The sequence below is a fragment of the Siniperca chuatsi genome, linkage group LG10 (genome assembly GCF_020085105.1).
Source record: "Siniperca chuatsi isolate FFG_IHB_CAS linkage group LG10, ASM2008510v1, whole genome shotgun sequence".
Lineage (NCBI taxonomy): Eukaryota > Metazoa > Chordata > Actinopteri > Centrarchiformes > Sinipercidae > Siniperca > Siniperca chuatsi.
In genome coordinates, this window is record NC_058051.1 from 6,539,380 (window position 1) to 6,559,317 (window position 19,938).

A 19,938-nucleotide genomic window follows, 5' to 3' on the forward strand; every position below is an offset into this window, starting at 1 on the left:
TATCATGTTAGCTGTGTAACGCCATGCGATTTTATATAGCCTACCTCTGCTTGTCGGAGTACTTACTGGTCCACAAAAAAGATGCTGCATGGTCTGCAGTTAGTTGAACAGCTTTTGATGGTAAAAATACATCTCTTGAATAAACTGTTAACTGGACTAGCTTGCTAACTGGGCCTAAGCAAGCCTGCTAGCAAATTTTTAAAAGCTAGCATGGCGTGCTTGTGTGGCTGGTCAGTGCTAGCATGTTACTGTCTAGCTACTATGTTTTTGGTAAACTTGCCAGCCACAGTAGCACTATGTCATGAAGCTTCCAGCACCACCTATTTTGCAAGAATGGGCAAATGAATTTTGCTGTTCCACTATCTGGTGTGAACAGGCCACTAAGATAGAAAGGCCTTTTGTGACTCTCAAATATGCTCGTTTTGTGTCTTGTTTCTTGTGTTTTGTTGCATTCTATACTGCATGATGCTGTTTGTGACTGATTGTTGGACAGTTAAAGGCAGGTTTGTTCTCTGAGATGTTGAGATACAGGTTGCTTCTGATGAGGGTACATTTTAACAAGACTGAGAGTCTACAGTCATGCTAGCAGCTGTGAGGCTGTACTAAAGCACAGTGGAGCTTTGAGCTAAATGGTAACATTAGCAGGTCCTGGAGGCCTGTATACATCAAAGCTTTAAGTTGCAATGCCCCTGTTTTACACTTTATCAATCCATGCGCTTACTCTCAATAACAGAAAACCTTCTCCTGTCAGTCCCTACTAAAAGAGAGGAGCCCAAAAGCACAGCAGTGCACAGTGTTTGCACTCAGTCATTCGGAAAATACAATTATTCTCCTTCCCCTCGGCTGTGAAATTGCTGTACAACCGCTGTTAAACACGCTGCAGTCATAATCACTGATAAGAGATGCATGGGGTCGGGCCTCTGCCGCCAATACAATATGCAAACGACGCCCTGCCGTTCTACCCATCTTGTTACTGAGTGATATTAGAGTTCGTGAAGACACTTAGGAAAGGCAACAGATGTGACAGCTGTCAGTGAGCGGTCCCCAATTCCCTCCCATCACTGCTGCTTCCTGCCAGGATTATAGTCAGGGATCCAGAGAGGGCTTGGCATACTAAATGAGTGTTTAATAATACAGAAATATACTATAGATAAGACACTAATACAAATGGATGCTGCGTCTGGTTCATATGGTAGACAGTTTAGAGTTGCCTACTTCTTCTACTCTCAATGTCCTCTGACCAGCTTGTTATAGAGAATGGTCTTCATCAGTCGCTGAAGTGTGCTCACTTTCAAACTTTAGATTATTCTGAGCACTCATCTCATCCATGTTGGCTTACACATTGAGCTTGACAGTTCATTCAGCTAAATTAACTAAAATGAACTAACTATAACTACACTAATAACTTCCAATAAATCGTCTTAATCACATATAATTAAACTGAGAACTGCTACAGTATAATGGCATCTAACCAGATGTTCAACCAACCAATAAGCCTAAAGGACATTCTAAAAGTACAGAATCTTTAACTGGTCATACTGCATAACAAAGCATAAAAAGTAAGATATCATGAAAAAGGTAATGTCATGCTCTAATAATGCATTAAACATACTTATCGTTACATTTACTGTAGCTTTACGAATATTAGAATTTTTTGTAATATACATTTTAGCTCATATTGTCCAGTCTTAGCAAACAGCCCTTTCCCTTCCCTTCTGGGTTAAAAACTCAAGTATCAGATGGAATGTTGCATTAGTGGCTGTTTATTTCTGACAGCAGGGGATGAGTCTTATCTTGATAAGCTGGCTGCAGTATATTTAGAAAGCTGTTTTTTTCCTAATGGACAATTTGTCTGACACTACTGTATGCTATGAAAATGGCAAAGATTCATATCAGACTAAAAATAGTGGGTAAGCTCTTCACTACAAGTCTCTGCAAAATATTTTTCATTTCCTCTGTGCACTGATCCGTCTTCTCTCGCTCTCAAAATGCACACATAGTTGGGAATGTTTTAGGGCTCATATGCATAAAGGCAGGAAAGATACACTGAAGTATGGTACACAGGACAGGGAGAATAGTACAGTAGGTTTGTTTGTGTACACAGATCTACCATAATACACCTCCACACTGATGTTTGTGAACAGCGTCACAAAGAAAAACAGCAGTGGGCTCCGAGAGGCTGCTGAGAACCAGCGGTAGGTGGGTTCAGACAAATAAAGAAGAAGCAGTTCTGCCTTTCTGATGATTCTTTCTCTGCAAAGGAAGCTGCAGATATAGGTTTGGTGTCTCCATCTGTGCCTCTTTGCAACAGTAACCAAGCGTAGGCATAATGAGATTCATATGCAGAGATGGTTTTCAACAAGCTGTGCCAATCTCACTCACTAAACCGTGACATTAATTAAACAAATCAAACATGCAATCAGGATTTTATTACCAAATGTTTTATTAGAAAATAGTTTACACGTAAATACAAAACAAACAAACTAGGTAAAGTGGGAGAGCCGAGGAAGAGATATTAAGTCTGCAGATCTCTGCAAACTCTGTCCATAATTATCCTGCAGTGTTCAACGCCACAGTACAGAAAATAAACAGCAGTCTGAGTAAATCTCATGTTCGCTGTGTTTTAGTCAAGCTACAATCTTCTGCTCTCCAAACTCAACCCCTTGTTTCTATAGTGAGCAGGGTTACATGCACAGCAATCATTGAATTCAAAAAGTACCTTTCTTTGAACCATAAAAATAAGTAAATAAAGGATTGCTTTTAGCAGACTGGTAATCGCAGTATTGCTGTGCATGTAAAAATGCCCAGTGACTTTAGTTATAGTATGTTACGGAAAAACAGACCACAGCCTTTTAGTTCTTAGACTGGCTCAAGGTCATGGTCACCATCAGTCCTCAATCAGAACAGTGGGGTTTCAATGTTCTCATGTGTAAGAACATATTGTTTGCGTTTCAGGGGAAGTGTGTGTGTGAGAGCGAGAGAGAGAAAGTGAGATTAGAAGTTGTCTACAAGGTCCATGATCCTCTTCCGCTCAGCATCTTTGAACTCGTCACTCTTCCCATCGCCGATGCTTTCAGCGTACTCTGCAAAAGACAAAGAAAAGTCAGATGATTAATTGACTTGACAGCACAGGCGTGGCTGTTTGACTTTTGAGGTTACGGAGAATGTCCTTGGAGCCAGAAATTCACTAGATCAACCCAAAGCAATGAAGATTTGGAAGTTTTATTCAGAGTGCAACAGCAGAATGAGCTTCAGTTACACTAAAAATAATGAGTAAAAGGTGCTGTCTGGATGGAAAGATAATTTCAACAAATATAACAAAAAATGCATTAAAACATACATTACTTACCCTAACTTTAACATATCTGTTTATGTCAAAAATATATATTTGAATTATACTGAAAGTGGGTGTGGCTTGTACCAGTTTTTGTTAGTTTAGTGGAATAATACAAGTTAGAACTGCATTTAGCTATGTTGCATGATTTTCTTTAAAAACCGGAAGTTGGGTATATAATGGGAGAAGGCCCAGATGAATGTGAAGTTGGTCTTAAGTGTCTATGATGAAAAATGAAAGCAGTGAATGGAAGATTTGGAAGTTTTATTCAGAGTGCAACAGCAGAATGAGCTTCAGTTACACTAAAAATAATGAGTAAAAGGTTCTGTCTGGATGGAAAGATAATTTCAACAAATATAAGTTGGTCGTAAGTGTCTATGATGAAAAATGAGAAAACTATTGACAAAAAACGGCTAGCTCATGGGGCTCCTATTGCATAATAATAATAAAAACGGAGATTGTGCAAGAAAGAAAGGAGGAGGTTCAGATGAAAAATAAAGTTTGTTTGAGGTGTCAATGAAAAAAATGTGAAAGCTCTTGACAAAAAACTGATAAGCTCCCTGGTCCATTTGCATGCACTTTTGAGATGATTTTAGCCTATATATTTGTTTACATTTTGGCAAATCTGCATCATGAAAAGTGCTGCTGCTTTGGCTACTAGGAGTTCTTTTCACACTGTACAGACAAGAACTACCTGGATTACTCTGATACTGAAAAACAAGTTTGAATTGGATGATTACGAGACAAGATCTGATTAAATTATAAAAAGTGCCTTTTTTATATTATTTATGGATGTCTGTCCCTGATGGACATCTAAGACCTGACACCACTGTTAAATGTGAATTATGCTGGTTGTAGCAAGGTATGTGTGATGTCTGTGTGTTTAGATTTGACTGAGTTATGACTCTGAGAAGAAGCTGTGTTATATTTATGGTGAATTGTGTCAATTGGGAGACAGGTCCGGGGAGCATGCAGTTGGAAATTTGGGCAATGATCTCTCCTTCCCCCATTTAAAATACTGAATAATAAGAAAGAAGAAGTAAAGAGATGCTGTAACTTCAGGGAGGAGTGAACCCTTTTCAGTAGATCTCATTATTTAAGCAATTCTTTGTATTTCTAAGGACAAAGCTGAGAGAGACAGTGCATTAAAGAACTACCATTATTGAAAAGCCTTTCACTCAAGTCTAGACAGTCTCTGTCTGTTCATCACTTTGTAACAAAAAGTCATATTACAAGATCTTTCCTTTGGAAAAGCGCATATATACCATGAGAGCTCCCAGGACAGCAACTGTACTGAAATTCACCCTGTGTCCTCTGGCTGTGAACAGTAACCAGTCCAGGTGTACTGCGCAGTGCTTGTACTTTATTGTGTGCTTCTGAGCACTTGACTGTTTTCTTCATTTCGTGTGTCTGACTCCCACACAAAGCCTTCGAGACCGTCCAACGGTCGATTTGTGAGTCTAATGTGCAGGAAGAAAAAGTTGCCGCTGCCGCGGCCCCGGTGGACTCCAGGCATTCGCTCTGTCTCTCAGCCAGCCTCTGAGGCAGGGATTACCCATTAAACCTAGGGATGTCGAGACAGAAAGATGAAAAAGACTACTTTTCTCTGGGAGACACTGCAGAGAGAAGAGAATTAAAGGGGCTTTCCTGACAAGAGCCCACAGGGTTTAGAAGAGCGAAACATGGCTGTCAAATACAGCAAGAAGACACTGCTTCTTTGTAAAGGGGCACAGAAAGAAAAGGTTGGGAATCACTGGTTTAATCTTTAACAATATATTGTATTTAATAAGCTTATCGGTTTTTTTGTTGTTCTTTACAATACTTCTCTTTGAAATTTAGAGGAGTAGAAGTACCATAAAATGGAGTAAAAGTATGTCAAAACTGCACATAAGTACAGTAGTTGAGTAAATGTACCTAGTTACTTTCCACCACTGCATGACAGAAGAGTAAAGAAATAAGGCAGCTATGTATTTAAGTCAAGAGCAACAGCAGATCTCAGCAGAGTTGGAAGGTAGGCAGACCAAAACAGTACGTGAACAGTTTCTTGAGATATAAGTTCTGATCAGAAGACACAGTGTGACAGTAGTCCACTCAGGAGTACAGAGGTCACTCCAGCATTGGGTATTCTGAGGAGAGCTGGGCTAAGAAAGACCACAAAGTTGGGAGTAAAGTTATAAAAGTGTAAGGCTTGAAGTATAGGGTGAAGGTTTACACCATGGAACAGAGATATGCAGCTTCCACATCAGCCTTGAATGGCAGCACGAGGGATCTGAATTTGATCCACAGAGGTGTGGGATGTTACTGAACTAAAAAATGGCAGATTTTTAAGGTTGACTGAGAAAAGCAGGTAAGGGGACACAGAGAGAGCGACTCAACAAAAACATGAAAACCTACTGTTTCTTTTATTGCCAGCCTGTCATTGTGCCTGTGCGTGTGTGTGTCTCCATGTCTATAAATGGGGATGCAGTCAGCCACACAGACAGAAAGGTCAGAGATTCTGTGACTCTTCAACTCTCTGCAGAACCTTTTCTTTGGCATGCTGGTACTCTCTCCTTCTGTCACCACGGCAACGCGGCAGAGGACAATACAGTACTGAGCATCGCCATTACTCAGGTCAGTGACTGGGACTGATCTGCCATGAGTACAAGGAGAATCATTTCCAGGAGCAGACTCTGCAGCAGCAGCCAAGGATAGGGACACACTGTAGAACTTATAGTGTGATTACAGCTGCAGCTGGGACACCACAACTCATTTAAAACACTGTTATACCAGTCTAAAACTGGTCTCATCCAGCTGCACAAAGGACCGCTGGCACAGATGACAGACCTGTGGTGTGTTAATCTAACCACCATAATGTTTTCAAAGTATAAGAAGTCATCATGTAGAGTGTCACTGACACAAACTACTTGATTAACACAAAACAAATCAAAACCTTTTTCATATTCTGTTGTACTATGCATGCAAGATAAACTTTATAGTCTATATATGTGAAGATTCAAGGAACAGGGAAATACAGAGGTGCAAGGTCTGAAATAATGCATATTGCAAAGATATAAAATATGACCATCAAAAGGACACCTTGAGAAAAATCAGCAGCAAATTTGCAGAGCTGTTTACTGAAAATAACTGTTTCCAAGGCTTTTCAAGGTAAATGCCAGCATGTACTGCATGTGCAAACAATTAAAAGGGCCTTACTGTCAAATTGGGTAACATATTACTTCATTACTCTAAATTAATTTTTGATGTTTGGAGAGTAGTTCTGTGTCACATTTTCCATGTAAACGTGTATTTTTAATAGTTTTTGGACAATAATGGAGTTCTTTTGCACAAATATTGTTTTTTTGTCTTTTCATGGAATTCATTGGTTATAAAAAGATAAATAATGATTTATTCATTTATAGAAGGATTTGTAACAGCATTTAGAAAGGCAGGATTCAGAAGTGCCAGTGATACTTATAATAGTGGCTGAGGTGTCTGTGAGGGATACATGGCATACAGTAACTCTAATGCAGGTCCACTGTCACAAAAGTATGGATCCCACCAGGTTATGAGTAAAAACTCTGTGACTGGCCCACTCAACCAAAATACACTGAGGGTAAAGGTGCCAGTATGCTTGTCCTCCGACAAGCACGTCCCTCCCCCCACACCTTTCTGATGTCGGAATTGGGGGGGCTGTGTCTGACAATTTCTGTAACTTTGCAAAACCAATAATGTCTGAAAATGTGCACTGTTATCCCCATATTTAAATGAGATCATGTCTCCACCCTCTCTATGACGGGTGGCTTTTTACTCTACCTTCCAGTGTGGCCGTTTGGAACAGCTATAAACGCTTTGCCTTCTGACGAGGTCGGACAACACGTTGTACGAACTAGTTCTTTTCGAGCACAACTTGATTCTAACTCAGGAGAACACTAGCATGTCACTGGGACAGATCCCTATTCCTGTTCTTGTGGTGCTGCCCAGAGCTGTGGACTGCAAAAAGTCCACCAGAAAGTAAATTTGATATAATCTGAATGTCCCTTTATTCCTATTCTTGTCATATAGTTTCTCAGAGCTCTATTACCATTATCTGATGTAGCCGTCATGTTACATCAGCTTCATGTACATAGATGTATATTGCCTACATCTTTGTCTATCAAAACAAAGAGAAACAATGAACATCTCTATTATGCCAAATATAACTACTTGTGACATAACCTACCTAAAGTTTCCAAAGTCGAAAACCTCACAGCACGTTTTCACAACATTAGTGAAATCAATGCTTTTCCTTCCAGTGTGCTAAGCCTTTCTTCCTGCAGAGCTGCATTCACATTCAGTGGGCTAAAGCCATTAAGGTCAAGATGGCAGAGCCGATGACACACTATGCATGTACTTAACCTTTTTCTGCAGTTTCACACTGAGCGGGCGGGGCACTTGAAATGGAGAGGGCTCCACAGTACAGCCTAATGGAAACGGTGAGGGCACACACTACGAGCCACACAATGCATTAAGACGGATAGATACAGTGGTGTAATGGCATTACACATTGCAGATGTACACACACAGCCCGTAACAAAACATACATAAATAAACACAATTTATGACAAATAAATAAGTCACATCAAGATCATGCAAGGACAAGTACACACAACATGAAATTTAGTATGTATAAAGTGTTCATTTAAATAAATACATGTAAGCAAGCAAGGGCACACATGTATACAATATGCAAACTGAACTACAAAGGAAACATGTACACACCTACATAGACTTTCTCTCAAAGATATCTTAAAATGTAAAAAAAGAAATAAGATGCAAATGAAAGCTAGCAAGGACATGTATGCACACGTAAATATGTAGACATGCCAAAGGCGAACATTATATGTACACACACAAAAAATGTTTGTAAGTAAAAATGTACGCCTGTACATTTAGGGAACACATTCCACTCCCCCACACACTTTGAGGACTGGAGAATTGCCATGCTTGCTGGCACTGCCATGCGTGACGGATGGCTCTATCTACAGTGCTACATGCCACCGAGAGCCGGAGGGTGTGTGAACGGAGGCTTGTCCTCGAGCTTTACCCGACAATGATACAGGAAGGATGGATGTCATATCGGTAAGAAAATAACACACCTGCTAGGTCTTTGAAAACCAAACAGAAAACAAATATGGCAGGACAGGAAATCTTTGGGACGGGAAAAAAAGAATGAATGACAGACAGACAGTCTCTGCTTCTCTCACAGTGACAATATGATTAAATTACAATGCATATTTGCACGCCAGGATACATTTCTGCATATTGTTTTACCATCTATACACAAGTAATGTGAATAGAAAGTAACACTTGTATATACACTTCTACCTGGATACTTCAGATGTTGAATGCTTATTTATTGCTGCCATACTTTAAAATTGAATTAGTTTTCCACCTGCATTTGATATCTAATGACCTTGAGGACTACTCAAGTAGGTCTACTCAAGTAGGTCTCCCAATAGCCAAAGTAGAGGACTGTGTGACCAGTACTGTTTACTTTAAAGCTCCAAAAAAATCAATCTTAAAAAATAGCAGTGAGTGTTGCATTTTTACACCACATTTTGAAAGTTTGCCCAGGCCTTTTTCCTTTGATGAAAAGAATAAGGAAGAATGACATTATTCATAGCATTTTATTATATTCCAACACGACCACATTGGCAGGCAAACACAATGGGCTGGCTATCAAACAGCAAACACAGCCAAAGAGCAGTAATTATACGAACATTTCTGAAATGTTGCTTCCTTGCCATTGCGAAAAGCACTCCGAAACAGCATTTTAAAAGATGTGTCAATAAAATGCTTTTCTGAAAGTAATATGAATTGTTTAAAATACTGTAGGTATTTTGAATTTTTTCTTATTTAATCCTATTTCAGCTGACCCTTGGTATTGCAGACTGGTTCGAGGGATGTGAAACGTCACCTCTCTGGTGGGGAAGGAACCAGAGCTAGTGTGGAAGGTGGAGTGGTACCAACTAGATATAGTGAGAGGGCTCACCTCTACACATAGCACTGGGAGAGGGGCTGGACTCTTTATGGAGTTGCCCAGGGTGAGAGATGTCAGGCGGGTGTGTGGGGATACTCAAGAGCTCCCAGCTGAGAGTCACTGTATTGGAGTTCTCCCCGGAGAACAAGAGAGTAGCCTCTATGTAACTATGAGTTGCTGAGAGGAAGGCTCTGACTGTTGTTTGTGCCTATGAATTGAACAACAGGAGTATCCGGCCTTCTTGGAGTCTATGAGTGGGGTCCTGGAAAGGATGCCGCCTAGGGACTCTATAGTTCTGCTGGAGGACTTCAACACTCATGTGGGTAACGATGGAGAAACCTGGAGGGAGGTGACTGGGAGGAATGGCCTGCCCGATCAGTGGTGCTTTGTTATAGGACTTCTGTGCTAGTCATGGATTTGCCATTCGAGTGGGCCATGTTCAAAGCCTCTATTGTGGAAGCAGTTGCAAGGAGTTGTGGTCAGAAGGTCGTCGTTGCCTGTCGTCGTGGCAAGGAGTTTGGGGAAGCTATGGAGAAGGACTTTAGGCCTCAAGGAAGTTCTGGCAAACCATGACTCAGGAAGGGAAAGCAGGGCTTAGCTCAGACTGTGTTCAGCAGGGGAGGAGAACAGCTGCCTGACCGGAAAAACTATTGAGAGGTGGAAAGAGCACTTTGAGGAACTCCTGAAGCCGACCAACACGTCTTCTGTGGAGGAGGCAGAGTTTGAAGACTTGGGGGAAGCTTCACCCATATCCCTGGCAGAGGTCTCTGAGGTAGTTAAGAGGCTCCTCAGCAGAAAGGTGTGGATGAGATTCACCCTGAGATGCTGAAGGCTCTGGACATTGTTGGGGTGTCAAGTACATGTGCCAGCATGCACTGGGGCATATATCATTAGTGAGGGTAAAGTGGAGCATGAGATCGACAGGCAGATTGGTGTGGCATCAGCAGTAATGCAAGCGTTGTACTGGAGCCTGCGCATGGTGAACACTGCTATGTTGAATTATTTGTCTCTTGCATGCTGTAGCCTACCATGCATTTACAATTTGATGCATCTTCTACCTAGCAGCGCTACAGCTGCACAATTTGCCGGGGTCGGGCCGAACAGATCATGCTAAGACAGAGTTCAGAAGTGCAGTAAGAGCTTGTCTCCTTGTTGTAAGCTAATAAATAACCACGTGTGTGTAGTGAGAATGTGGTTGAGTACAAGTGAGAGAGAGCGAGGAGCAAGTGAGAGAGAGCGAGCGGCAGAAAAGTGACGGTGAATGAAGCAGAGCAGAGGAAAAGGTTAGCAGTAAGTTGTCGATCTGGCTGTAAATGTACAGTGTAGGTTACAGTGCGTCAGTTAATAAATGCTGCAGCTTCTCAAGAAAAGTCTTTTGTTTCCTAACTTCTCAAAAAATGGAAGGGGTTAGCTCTGAAACCCCGGTAACAACCCCCGCCTACATTTTAAGAATACTGTCTGCGGTGAAAACGCAAAATAGAATAATGATAATATAAAAATAATGTTAATAAAGGTCTTTATTTGAGACAGGCTATTAACAGAGATATGCCTTTATTATTTATTTTTCAAATTTTAATAAGAAATCATGTTCATTTGTTCACAATTACTCCATATGTTTCACATTAAAAGGGGAACTAATCCTTTTTATGCCTTTATTTCTTTTTTACTAAAGCTGGCCATATGTGAGTTCTGGATTTTATTTGAGAAATGAAGGTATTAAAAAAATAAATAAAGTTACTTACCTCTCATGATGTGGCGCACTACTTTAACAGAGCCTCCTCTTAGGTTGAGAATTTGATGGACCCTCTGCTGAAGCTAAATACAGAGAAAAAAGGATCAGGAGCATACTGCAGTTTTAAAGTCGTACTGAAATTAAAAATCAGTTTTGCTAACAAATCAGCATACGTGTCCTTGGTGTTTACTAAAAAAGACAAAATGTACATTATATTTATCTTTCTGCAGTGACAGCACCCCCCTAAATTCTCCAGAGAGTGTGAATTTTTGGTACTGCTGTGCTGGTACTTTTATTTGATTGGTGCAATATCTGTGTGGGTAGACACTAAAAAATATTTGTCATACCAGTTCAGTACCATCAGCCTGCTAACAGGCAGTTAACTGCCATGGGAAACGTCCACTTGGAGGCTTGAAGCTTAGATACCATTTATACCAGAAATACATCCAAAAGCTGTTTTTTCCTGACACAAAAAGTGAGGCAATTCAAATTTCAAGTTTGACTTTAATAACTGGCATCAGTATCAACTGGGAGACATGGTGGATATCAAACAGACATCTCAACTGTTAGTATATTAAAAGGGAATTTAAAGGAGCCACTAATTTGAAGTGATATATCAAGGATATACAGCATGTACTGCGGCTTTTTAAACAGCAGGTACAAAGTGTTGTGGTGTCCAATCTGAAAAAGCAGTACAGTAGTAAGTAGCACCACAAGAATCCAGTGAAACCCAGACTTGTGGTGAAGTGAATGAGCCACTTGGCTGCAGTGCTCATAAAAACCATCTGACTCCTGTCTGCTTTTATAGCTTGTCTGATCAGATGTCCTAGCAATAATTAATCGGAGAGAAAACTTATTTGGCAAGCCAGAGTCAGTGTGTATGTACCTGTGATATGCCTGAGTTGCTGATCTCCACCATAATGTAGCAGATCAACTGAAGGACGAAAAGTCCGGCGTCCAGACGGCGAAGGTAGAACTCATCCTCCATGCTGTCATCTAGGATCTCGCCCCGACGAACCATCTCCTGCACATACACACACACAAAAAGGTAAATAACGCTCAAAAAGAGAAAATGTTTTAATACATGGCGAGGTGAATAAATCACAATTTACTGTTTGTTAGGGTCTTTCTATTGTTCTCTGCACACTTAAAACAGAAATTCAGAGACTAAGTTTAATTTAGGTGTTGTTTTCCACATATCCATTTTCTCCATTGACTAGACACACAAATTAATTGATTTCATGGCTAAGCTGCTAAAAGTGGGGGTTATGCTGCTGCTGCTCACACACTCACACATACATATACACACTTGCATAGTTATCCATCTTAACAACCCTGTCAGTATGCCAATAACACAGTGCTGCCAATACGCACACTGCCCACATTAATCATCATTAGAGATTAAGAAGCAGACCTGAGGGGGAGAGGGGAGTCTGGAGTGTAAACCATTGGAGTGGTACAGAAATACAGACACTGTTAAGTGTTTTGCTGTCACAGTTTTACCTCTATGCATGGACATTAGGAAGACAGTTAAGGCCATACATAACATTAAATTATTGCAGTGAGAAAAATAAAGCTTGTAAAAATTATTTCTTACAATTATCTAATGGATTTTATAGAACATTTTATACATAAAATAAAGGATTAACATTTCTCAATAGAAATCGACTATATTTAATTGATGCACTCACGTAGGCTCAATCTGTATCTGTTTCAGACAGAGAGAGGATGGCCCAACACAAAAAAAAGCAAACCGTGCTACAGTATGTGACATAGTAAATCAAGAAAAAGGGCAACTTTTCAAACTGTTTCTAATGAAAACAAATAGCTTTCAGCGTCGAGCTAAAGGGTACCACACATGACATTTACATCCCAGTGATTTAATCTCAGAGAAAATTTAAATTTTCAAAAGGCCTTGTCCTTAAAGATCAATTACACTGTAAAATCCAATTATAGCTGTGAAGTTCAGCTCATTAACATGCCTCAATCAAAGGGCAACTCCTGAGGACTACAGTAAAATACTTTTCTAGGAAAACCATTTGAGCTGCAGGTTGCAGAGCTGGGACGCAAAACAACATATCAATTTTTTGACAGCGTTCTGAAAGCAGGATGTTATCCTGCTTTAATTATTTCATTCTGAGAGAAAAAAAGACAAGCAGATGCAAATTCAGAACAAAGCCCTACTGTACAATGTCAACTGTAGTTTGTTAAAGATGCAAAACAATGCAGATAATTAAAACAAGAACCTTTTATAAAGCCACTGAATGTAGGGCATTTGTGTCTTCTGTGTCCTCTGGGTAAAACACTGGCCAAGAATTCTGTTTTATTACAAAGCAGAGTTATCGCATTGTAAAATAGTCCCAAAGCTTGGCCTTGTTGCTGTCAACTAGCTCCCATTAAAGATGCAAAAAACTTGAAACAAAGCTATTTGAATGTAAACTGTGTTTTCTCTTTCCTGTAGGAAAAAAGATTATCTCCGTTACCAGGACAACTCTGCTCATTATTCTGAGCCAATACAGTAGCTTGCGGCAAAGTTACACAAATCTCACAATCCAACATCAGCAAAGATACAATACACAGGATGTAGGTCTAATAGCTAATAGAAAGGACACAATACATGCATGCGAGGGTGAGTGAAAAATAGCATGCACATACACAGATATGTAAGACACACCCTGTGTTTGCATTTTCTCCCATTGTTTCACACAGGAAGCAAGTCTATTTACTGTCATCCTCATTACTGCACATGGGCACCACTGCAAAGCAGAGCTGGAGGCATTTTCTGAGAAGGCCTTGGACAACTCAATTACTGTATATCCAAATGTTTCTATTGCAGCTGTCAGCCTATCAGCTGCAGAGGGAAGGGACTTTATCCCAACCATATGAAACAATTTGACTGCAGCTCGGTCTATGATGTGTGTACTGGCAAGATTAGTAAAAATACAATATACTTGACTGCAATGAGTGTCAACAATCAGAAATTCATTCTGAGACAAGGTCAAAGAAGCATTAAGACAACACATGAAAAAAAAAAACTGGTGAAGAAAGAATGAATGAGACTTGTTGTGATTTACTCTCTCAGCACAATCCATGGTCAGTGATTCCCAAACAGGGGTACATTGACCTCAGGGAGTACTTCTGTAGTGGGTGGTAGTATGTGGAATGATTGTGGAGTAGCTCAACAAACTTGAAAAAAAAAAGCCCATCCAAAAAAAGAACCATCCAAACTGGTGTGATACTGATCTTTACAAAATGTATTGTCACAATAACCATTAAGTTACCAGCTACAATAAGCTGACTGCACAGCACATATCTCCCACAAACCTGAGTCAGTTGTAACATCTGAACACCACGTGCTGCTGTTGAGAATGCATGAAAACTAGGTAGCAAGCTAGCATATAAGTCTAAATAATTAGCTAAAAGTAATGGATAAATGATTTAAATACTTAGCTAAGAACGGATAAACATTTGAAATAATCAGCCAAAAGTAATGAATAAACAGTTAAAATAATTAAATAATGGATAAATGATTGAAATAGTTAGCTAAAAAATAATGCATAAACAGTTGAAATAATTGCCTTAAATTAATGATAAATAAACAGTTGAAATAATGAAGTAAAAAGTAAAATGGTTGAAATAGTTTGCTCAACATAACTTAGACTTAGTTTGGGAACCAGAGGGTAGGTGGTTCAGGTACAGCTCAGACCGGATGGTACGGAGTCTGGACTGGTAGCTGAAGTGCCAGTTCACCTGCTGGGCACTGTCGAGGTGCCCTTGAGCAAGGCACCAACCCCTAACTGCTCAGGGCGCTGTGCTATACGGCAGCCCCATCACTCTGGCATCGCTGCTCCACATTAATATATACAGTGGTGTGAAAAAGTGTTTGCCCCCTTCCTGATTTCTTATTTTTTTTGCATGTTTGTCACACTTAAATGTTTCAGATCATCAAACAAATTTAAATATTAGTCAATGATAACACAAGTAAACAAAAATTGCAGTTTTTAAATGAAGGTTGTTATTATTAAGGGAAAACAAAATCCAAACCTACATGGCCCTGGGTGAAATAGTGATTGCCCCCTAAACCTAATAGCTGGTTGGGCCACCCTTAGCAGCAACAACTGCAATCAAGCGTTTGTGATAACTTGCAATGAGTCATTTACAGCACTGTGGAGGAATTTTGGCCCACTCATCTTTGCAGAATTGTTGTAATTCAGCCACATTGGAGGGTTTTCGAGCATTAACTGCCTTTTTAAGGTCATGCCACAGCATCTCATCAATAGGATTCAGGTCAGGACTTTGACTAGGCCACTCCAAAGTCTTCATTTTGTTCTTCTTCAGCCATTCAGAGACCCCACAACAACATCCAAAGAACTGCAGGCCTCACTTGCCTCAGTTAAGGTCAGTGTCCATGACTCCACCATAAGAAAGAGACTGGGCAAAAATGGCCTGCATGGCAGAAAATGTTTTTTATGTGTCAAGATTTGGATGTATAATTGGCATAATGTTTTCATGTGACCCTGCAGTCAGAGGCTCTGTTTAGTTATTTACGGCACAAAGAAATTGCTGAGGTTGGAGGAGGAATAGGAGAAAGCTGGGGATGGGGACACTTCTCTTAAGTATTAACTTGGCAGGGACTAATATAGTCTTAGCTGCTTCTTCAGCTCCACCTCTAAAAGGAGGAATCTACCCAAATGCAGACCTAAAACATAGTCAGTGTAAAATTTTTAATGTCTGTCTTAGGCTGTGAGTGTGACTTGTTAAGGGAAAGAACGGCAGGAGAAGTCAAATGACATCAGTGATAGAGGATCAAAGAAAGAAATATAATTACAGTTAAGCTTAACGTGTGACAGAAAATGGCATGCAAAAGCATGAGTGAACAGATACATAATTGTCCTTGCTGCTACTATCAGAATGAACTAGAAGGACTGAAAGGCAGCAGGGCTGACAGCTAAGATGATGACCACTCTGGTATGTCAACTGGCCAGGAATCAAGTAGTGTTAGATTGTTCCAAAAATCTAAATAACTGACTGTGCTGAGGTGCTAAGAGATGGTCCTGAAAATGGATTTCCTGGCTCAACCAAATAAATGCACATTGCAGCTCTGAAACAAAGCATCCTACGTTCAGCGTCATTGTGCTCAGAATCCGTGAATCACCTCCCTGTAGAAGTATGCAGTGAAAGAAACTAATAATTCTGGACATATTTTCGCTATGCCAGTAGTGTGGTTCTATGGAAGAATAGCAAGAAATGGAACTCGATACACACATTCATCCCCTTGGAATGAATTGTAATAACTAGTGATCCCTCAACTTTCCAATCAAGCGTCATCATCAGGTCAAAATTTCTATTTATCCAATACTTTGGTTTATAACCAATACCTGCAAAACTAATGACATTTCCATCAGCCTCTGTAACCCCTTCTTCTGTTCAAAGATGATCACTGGCCTCCTTGATTCCTGGTCAACAACTGTGACCCTTTCCCAGCTAGTGTTCATGGTCACATGATGACAACTCAGCTATCTTCATGACAACTGGGCAAACTATCTACTCAAGAATACTGTGAGATGTCCTTGAAAGCTCCAGAAAAAGCAATTATGTAGGCCCAGAGTTATCCCCTCCATTAATGTTTTCCAAGGTCAAGTATAAATGTTCACACTAAACATATCATCAATGTTCCTCAAAATAGAAACACAAGTGTCTCCTGGAAAATTTAACAATAGTATAGGCTTATGTTATAGCATAGAAAAGGTTTCAGTCGTAGTCATCTGGACACTGTTTTCAGAATCAAGATGTTTCGGCTCCTATCCGGAAGTCATTCTCAATTGTTATAGCCATTAGTTTTACCTATTTCAATTTAATTTCCGAGACATTGTGTGTTTTCCGTCAGTTTGGTATGTCATGGCTCTAAGTACTACGATGCCCATGAGCCTAAAGCTGGACTTGTGTTACTGCAAAGACATGCGTAAATGTCTCTGCAAACCTAGGCAGCGAAGGGTGTTATAGATCGCAGAGGCTCACGAAAGAGCCAACATGCAAACCTTCCGAATCTCAACAGTGTGATGACTGGTTGATCCAACTACTGTCGGGAGGTGGGTGAACATCTCCTGGGGAGCATGGAGAAGTGTTTCAGCCTTAAGCTGTTGGTATGGAGAAAAAGCCAGTCACAGGCACCAATCAGAGCTGTAACAAATTCAGAACGCCTTGTCGTTGCAGTTGGAAGTCGTACGTGATGACTACTTAAGTTTTTATGTAGCTACACAGGCTTAAACCTTTGACTTTTTTAAACCAAAAAAGCAGATATTTTCAAATGCAATTGCTCAACTTCTCTTTTTTTAACTGATGATTCAACCAGGACTTTCATGTCCATCAAAGCCTTAAAAATGCTCCAACTGTTAGTCATTTACTTCTGTAACCACTGACACATACGATAACTCCTCCCACTTAGCTAAACTATAGCAACAAATGGACTCGTCAAGGAGAGAAAGAAAGAAAAACAAATAAGCTATTAGACAAGTCAATTGCTGAACCCACCAGGGAGCGTCATTGTAATGGAACAGAGAAAAGATGTGAATGATGAATCAAGCCGGACCTTTGAATCTGTACGGGGAGTTGAAGATCTTGAACAATGACAAGTGCATTAAATATTCATTATTGTGAGCAGTGGAAGTGGACATTTGGGATATTAAAACCCAAGCCGACGCAGGCAGTGTGGCAGTATTCATTACAGCGGCAGAGTTTTGTCCACTCGTGAGTTTTGACATTGCGGCCAATATCTTTTGTTTGGCAGCTCGGTCCCTCTGGCAAACACCAGACAGAAGAAGGGGAAAAAGAATAACGTGTTGAAGGGAGGGATTGGACAAGTCAATTACTGCAACCTCAGGGGAGCCTGGCAGCCTGGCAATAGTACAGACAAAGTAATAAGCAGTGATATTCAGTCTCAGTCCCTTTACTGTAACTCAGCCGCATTGTGCGTGTGTGTTTGTGTGATGGGGTGTGCATGAGAAATCTTGTACGTGTGTGTGTGCCTGTGTATGACATGCATATAAAAAACGTATGTCATACACTTACAGACAATGTCGGACTCCGTAGTTTTTTCTGGGCCCTTGCCAAATCTGACCAGTGATGACATATTTAGCTGCATGTCTTCTTTCCGCCGCTAGCTGTCGAGGTGGTGTCCAGAAAATTATGTGGGCTTTGTAGATAATTTGCGAACTTTCTGGGGAAGACCTGGTCTGATTAGGAGAGACAGCATTCATCCCACTTTGGATGGAGCAGCTCTCATATCTAGATATCTGGCCGAGTTTATTAGTGGACCTAAACCATGACAACCTAGAATTGAGACCAGGAGGCAGAGTTTCAGTCCTACATGCTTCTCTGTGCTTCCAGAGCAGTTACCCACCCAAAACTCCTTAGTGATGGTGTCTGCCCCCCGTCCACTTAAATGAATAAAATCAAAAGTTAACAGAAAAGGAGTTATACATAAAAACCTAAACAAAATTACCACAGCTGAAATAGCACAACAAAATAGGAGAATAAAATGTGGACTCTTAAACATCAGATCTCTGTCATCTAAAGCTGTACTAGTAAATGATTTAATATCAGATTATCATATTGATTTGTTTTGTCTTATTGAAACCTGGCTGGGTCATGAAGACTATGTTAGCCTAAAAGAATCCACCCCATCCTCATCTTAATGCTCACATTCCTCGAGGTACCAGCCGAGGAGGTGGACATAAAAACCTGAATGACCTGCAATTTTCTGATGATAAACTCTGTACTTGGCCCCAAACACTTCTGAGACACGTTATCTAAAGATATAGTTAGTTCTAGATGGCATTGCCCTGGCCTCCAGCACCACCGTAAGGAATTTAGGAGATGTCTTTGAACAGGATTTGTTCTTAAACTCCCACATGAAACAAATGTCAAGGACTGTCTTTTTTCACCTACGTAATATTGCAAAAATCAGGCACATCCTGTCTCAAAATGACGCAGAAAAACATTTGTTATGTCTAGGCTGGATTATTGCAATTCTTTATTATCATATAATATTATTTATTACCTTATTAACCCACTAGAAAACTACGCTCCCAGAATGCAGGGTTACATGTGGTTCCTAGAGTCTCCAAAAGTAGAATGAGAGCCAGAGCCTTCAGCTATCAAGCTCCTCTCCTGTCAGGTCCCAGTTTGGGTTCAGGAGGCAGACACCATCTCCACATTTAAGAGTAGGCTTAAGACTTTCCTCTTTGATAAAGCTTATAGTTAGGGCTGGCTCAGGCGTAGTTTTGTCATCTCTCTCCTTCTGTTGCTTTCAGCAGGTATTTCTGGCTCCAGAGCTGCAGAGTCTGGATCTATGATTGTGGGCCTCCTACTGCTCCCATGTTCCTGCTCGACAACCGCTACTACAATTATTATCATAAGTCTTATTACTCTTATTATCATTATTATTCCTATCATTATTATTACTAGTAATATTTTAATATTACCACTACATTATTATTATTTTTTTAATTCTATGTAGAATTTACATTGTGCTACTGTATGCTCGCTCTCTCTCTCCTCATACTTTCTATCTCTAAAAGTAGAGAGATATTCTGCCAATTCATAATCTCTTTTTAGGGCCAGATAACATTCTGATCTACTTTGGCTTTTAGTTTAATTTTTCCAGTGTTCCAAATAGGTTTCTTTATATTGCATTATAATTGGCAGTGTTGCTGTGAGACTGGTCAGACTGTGTCTGAGAGGGGACAGTTAGTCTCATCACCAACTGACATAGGGGACTCTTTTCTAAGCTCAGCTGGGTTTGGAGGGCATCTAGGGGGTTGGATTTAAGGTGATTAAAAAATTTGAGCGCTAACTTTTGAATGTTAATTA

The 19,938-nt window shown here is 40.2% G+C and overlaps 1 protein-coding gene and 1 long non-coding RNA gene across 2 annotated transcripts in view; one reads left to right on the forward strand and one right to left on the reverse strand.

Moving 5' to 3' along the window:
- Positions 1-2,425: 2,425 nt before the first annotated feature.
- Positions 2,426-19,938, reverse strand: part of ctnnbl1 (catenin, beta like 1) — a 56,788-nt gene continuing 39,275 nt past the window's right edge. The window contains exons 14-16 of the mRNA XM_044211296.1: positions 11,954-12,091; positions 11,078-11,150; positions 2,426-3,083 (exon numbers count right to left, since the gene is read on the reverse strand). Coding sequence (XP_044067231.1) covers positions 2,995-3,083; positions 11,078-11,150; positions 11,954-12,091 — 300 coding nt within the window. The 3' untranslated portion in view covers positions 2,426-2,994. The remainder of the gene's footprint in view (positions 3,084-11,077; positions 11,151-11,953; positions 12,092-19,938) is intronic.
- Positions 3,090-8,138, forward strand: LOC122883104. The gene is made up of 2 exons (XR_006379562.1): positions 3,090-3,280; positions 3,657-8,138. It is a non-coding gene; the product is annotated as an uncharacterized LOC122883104 (long non-coding RNA).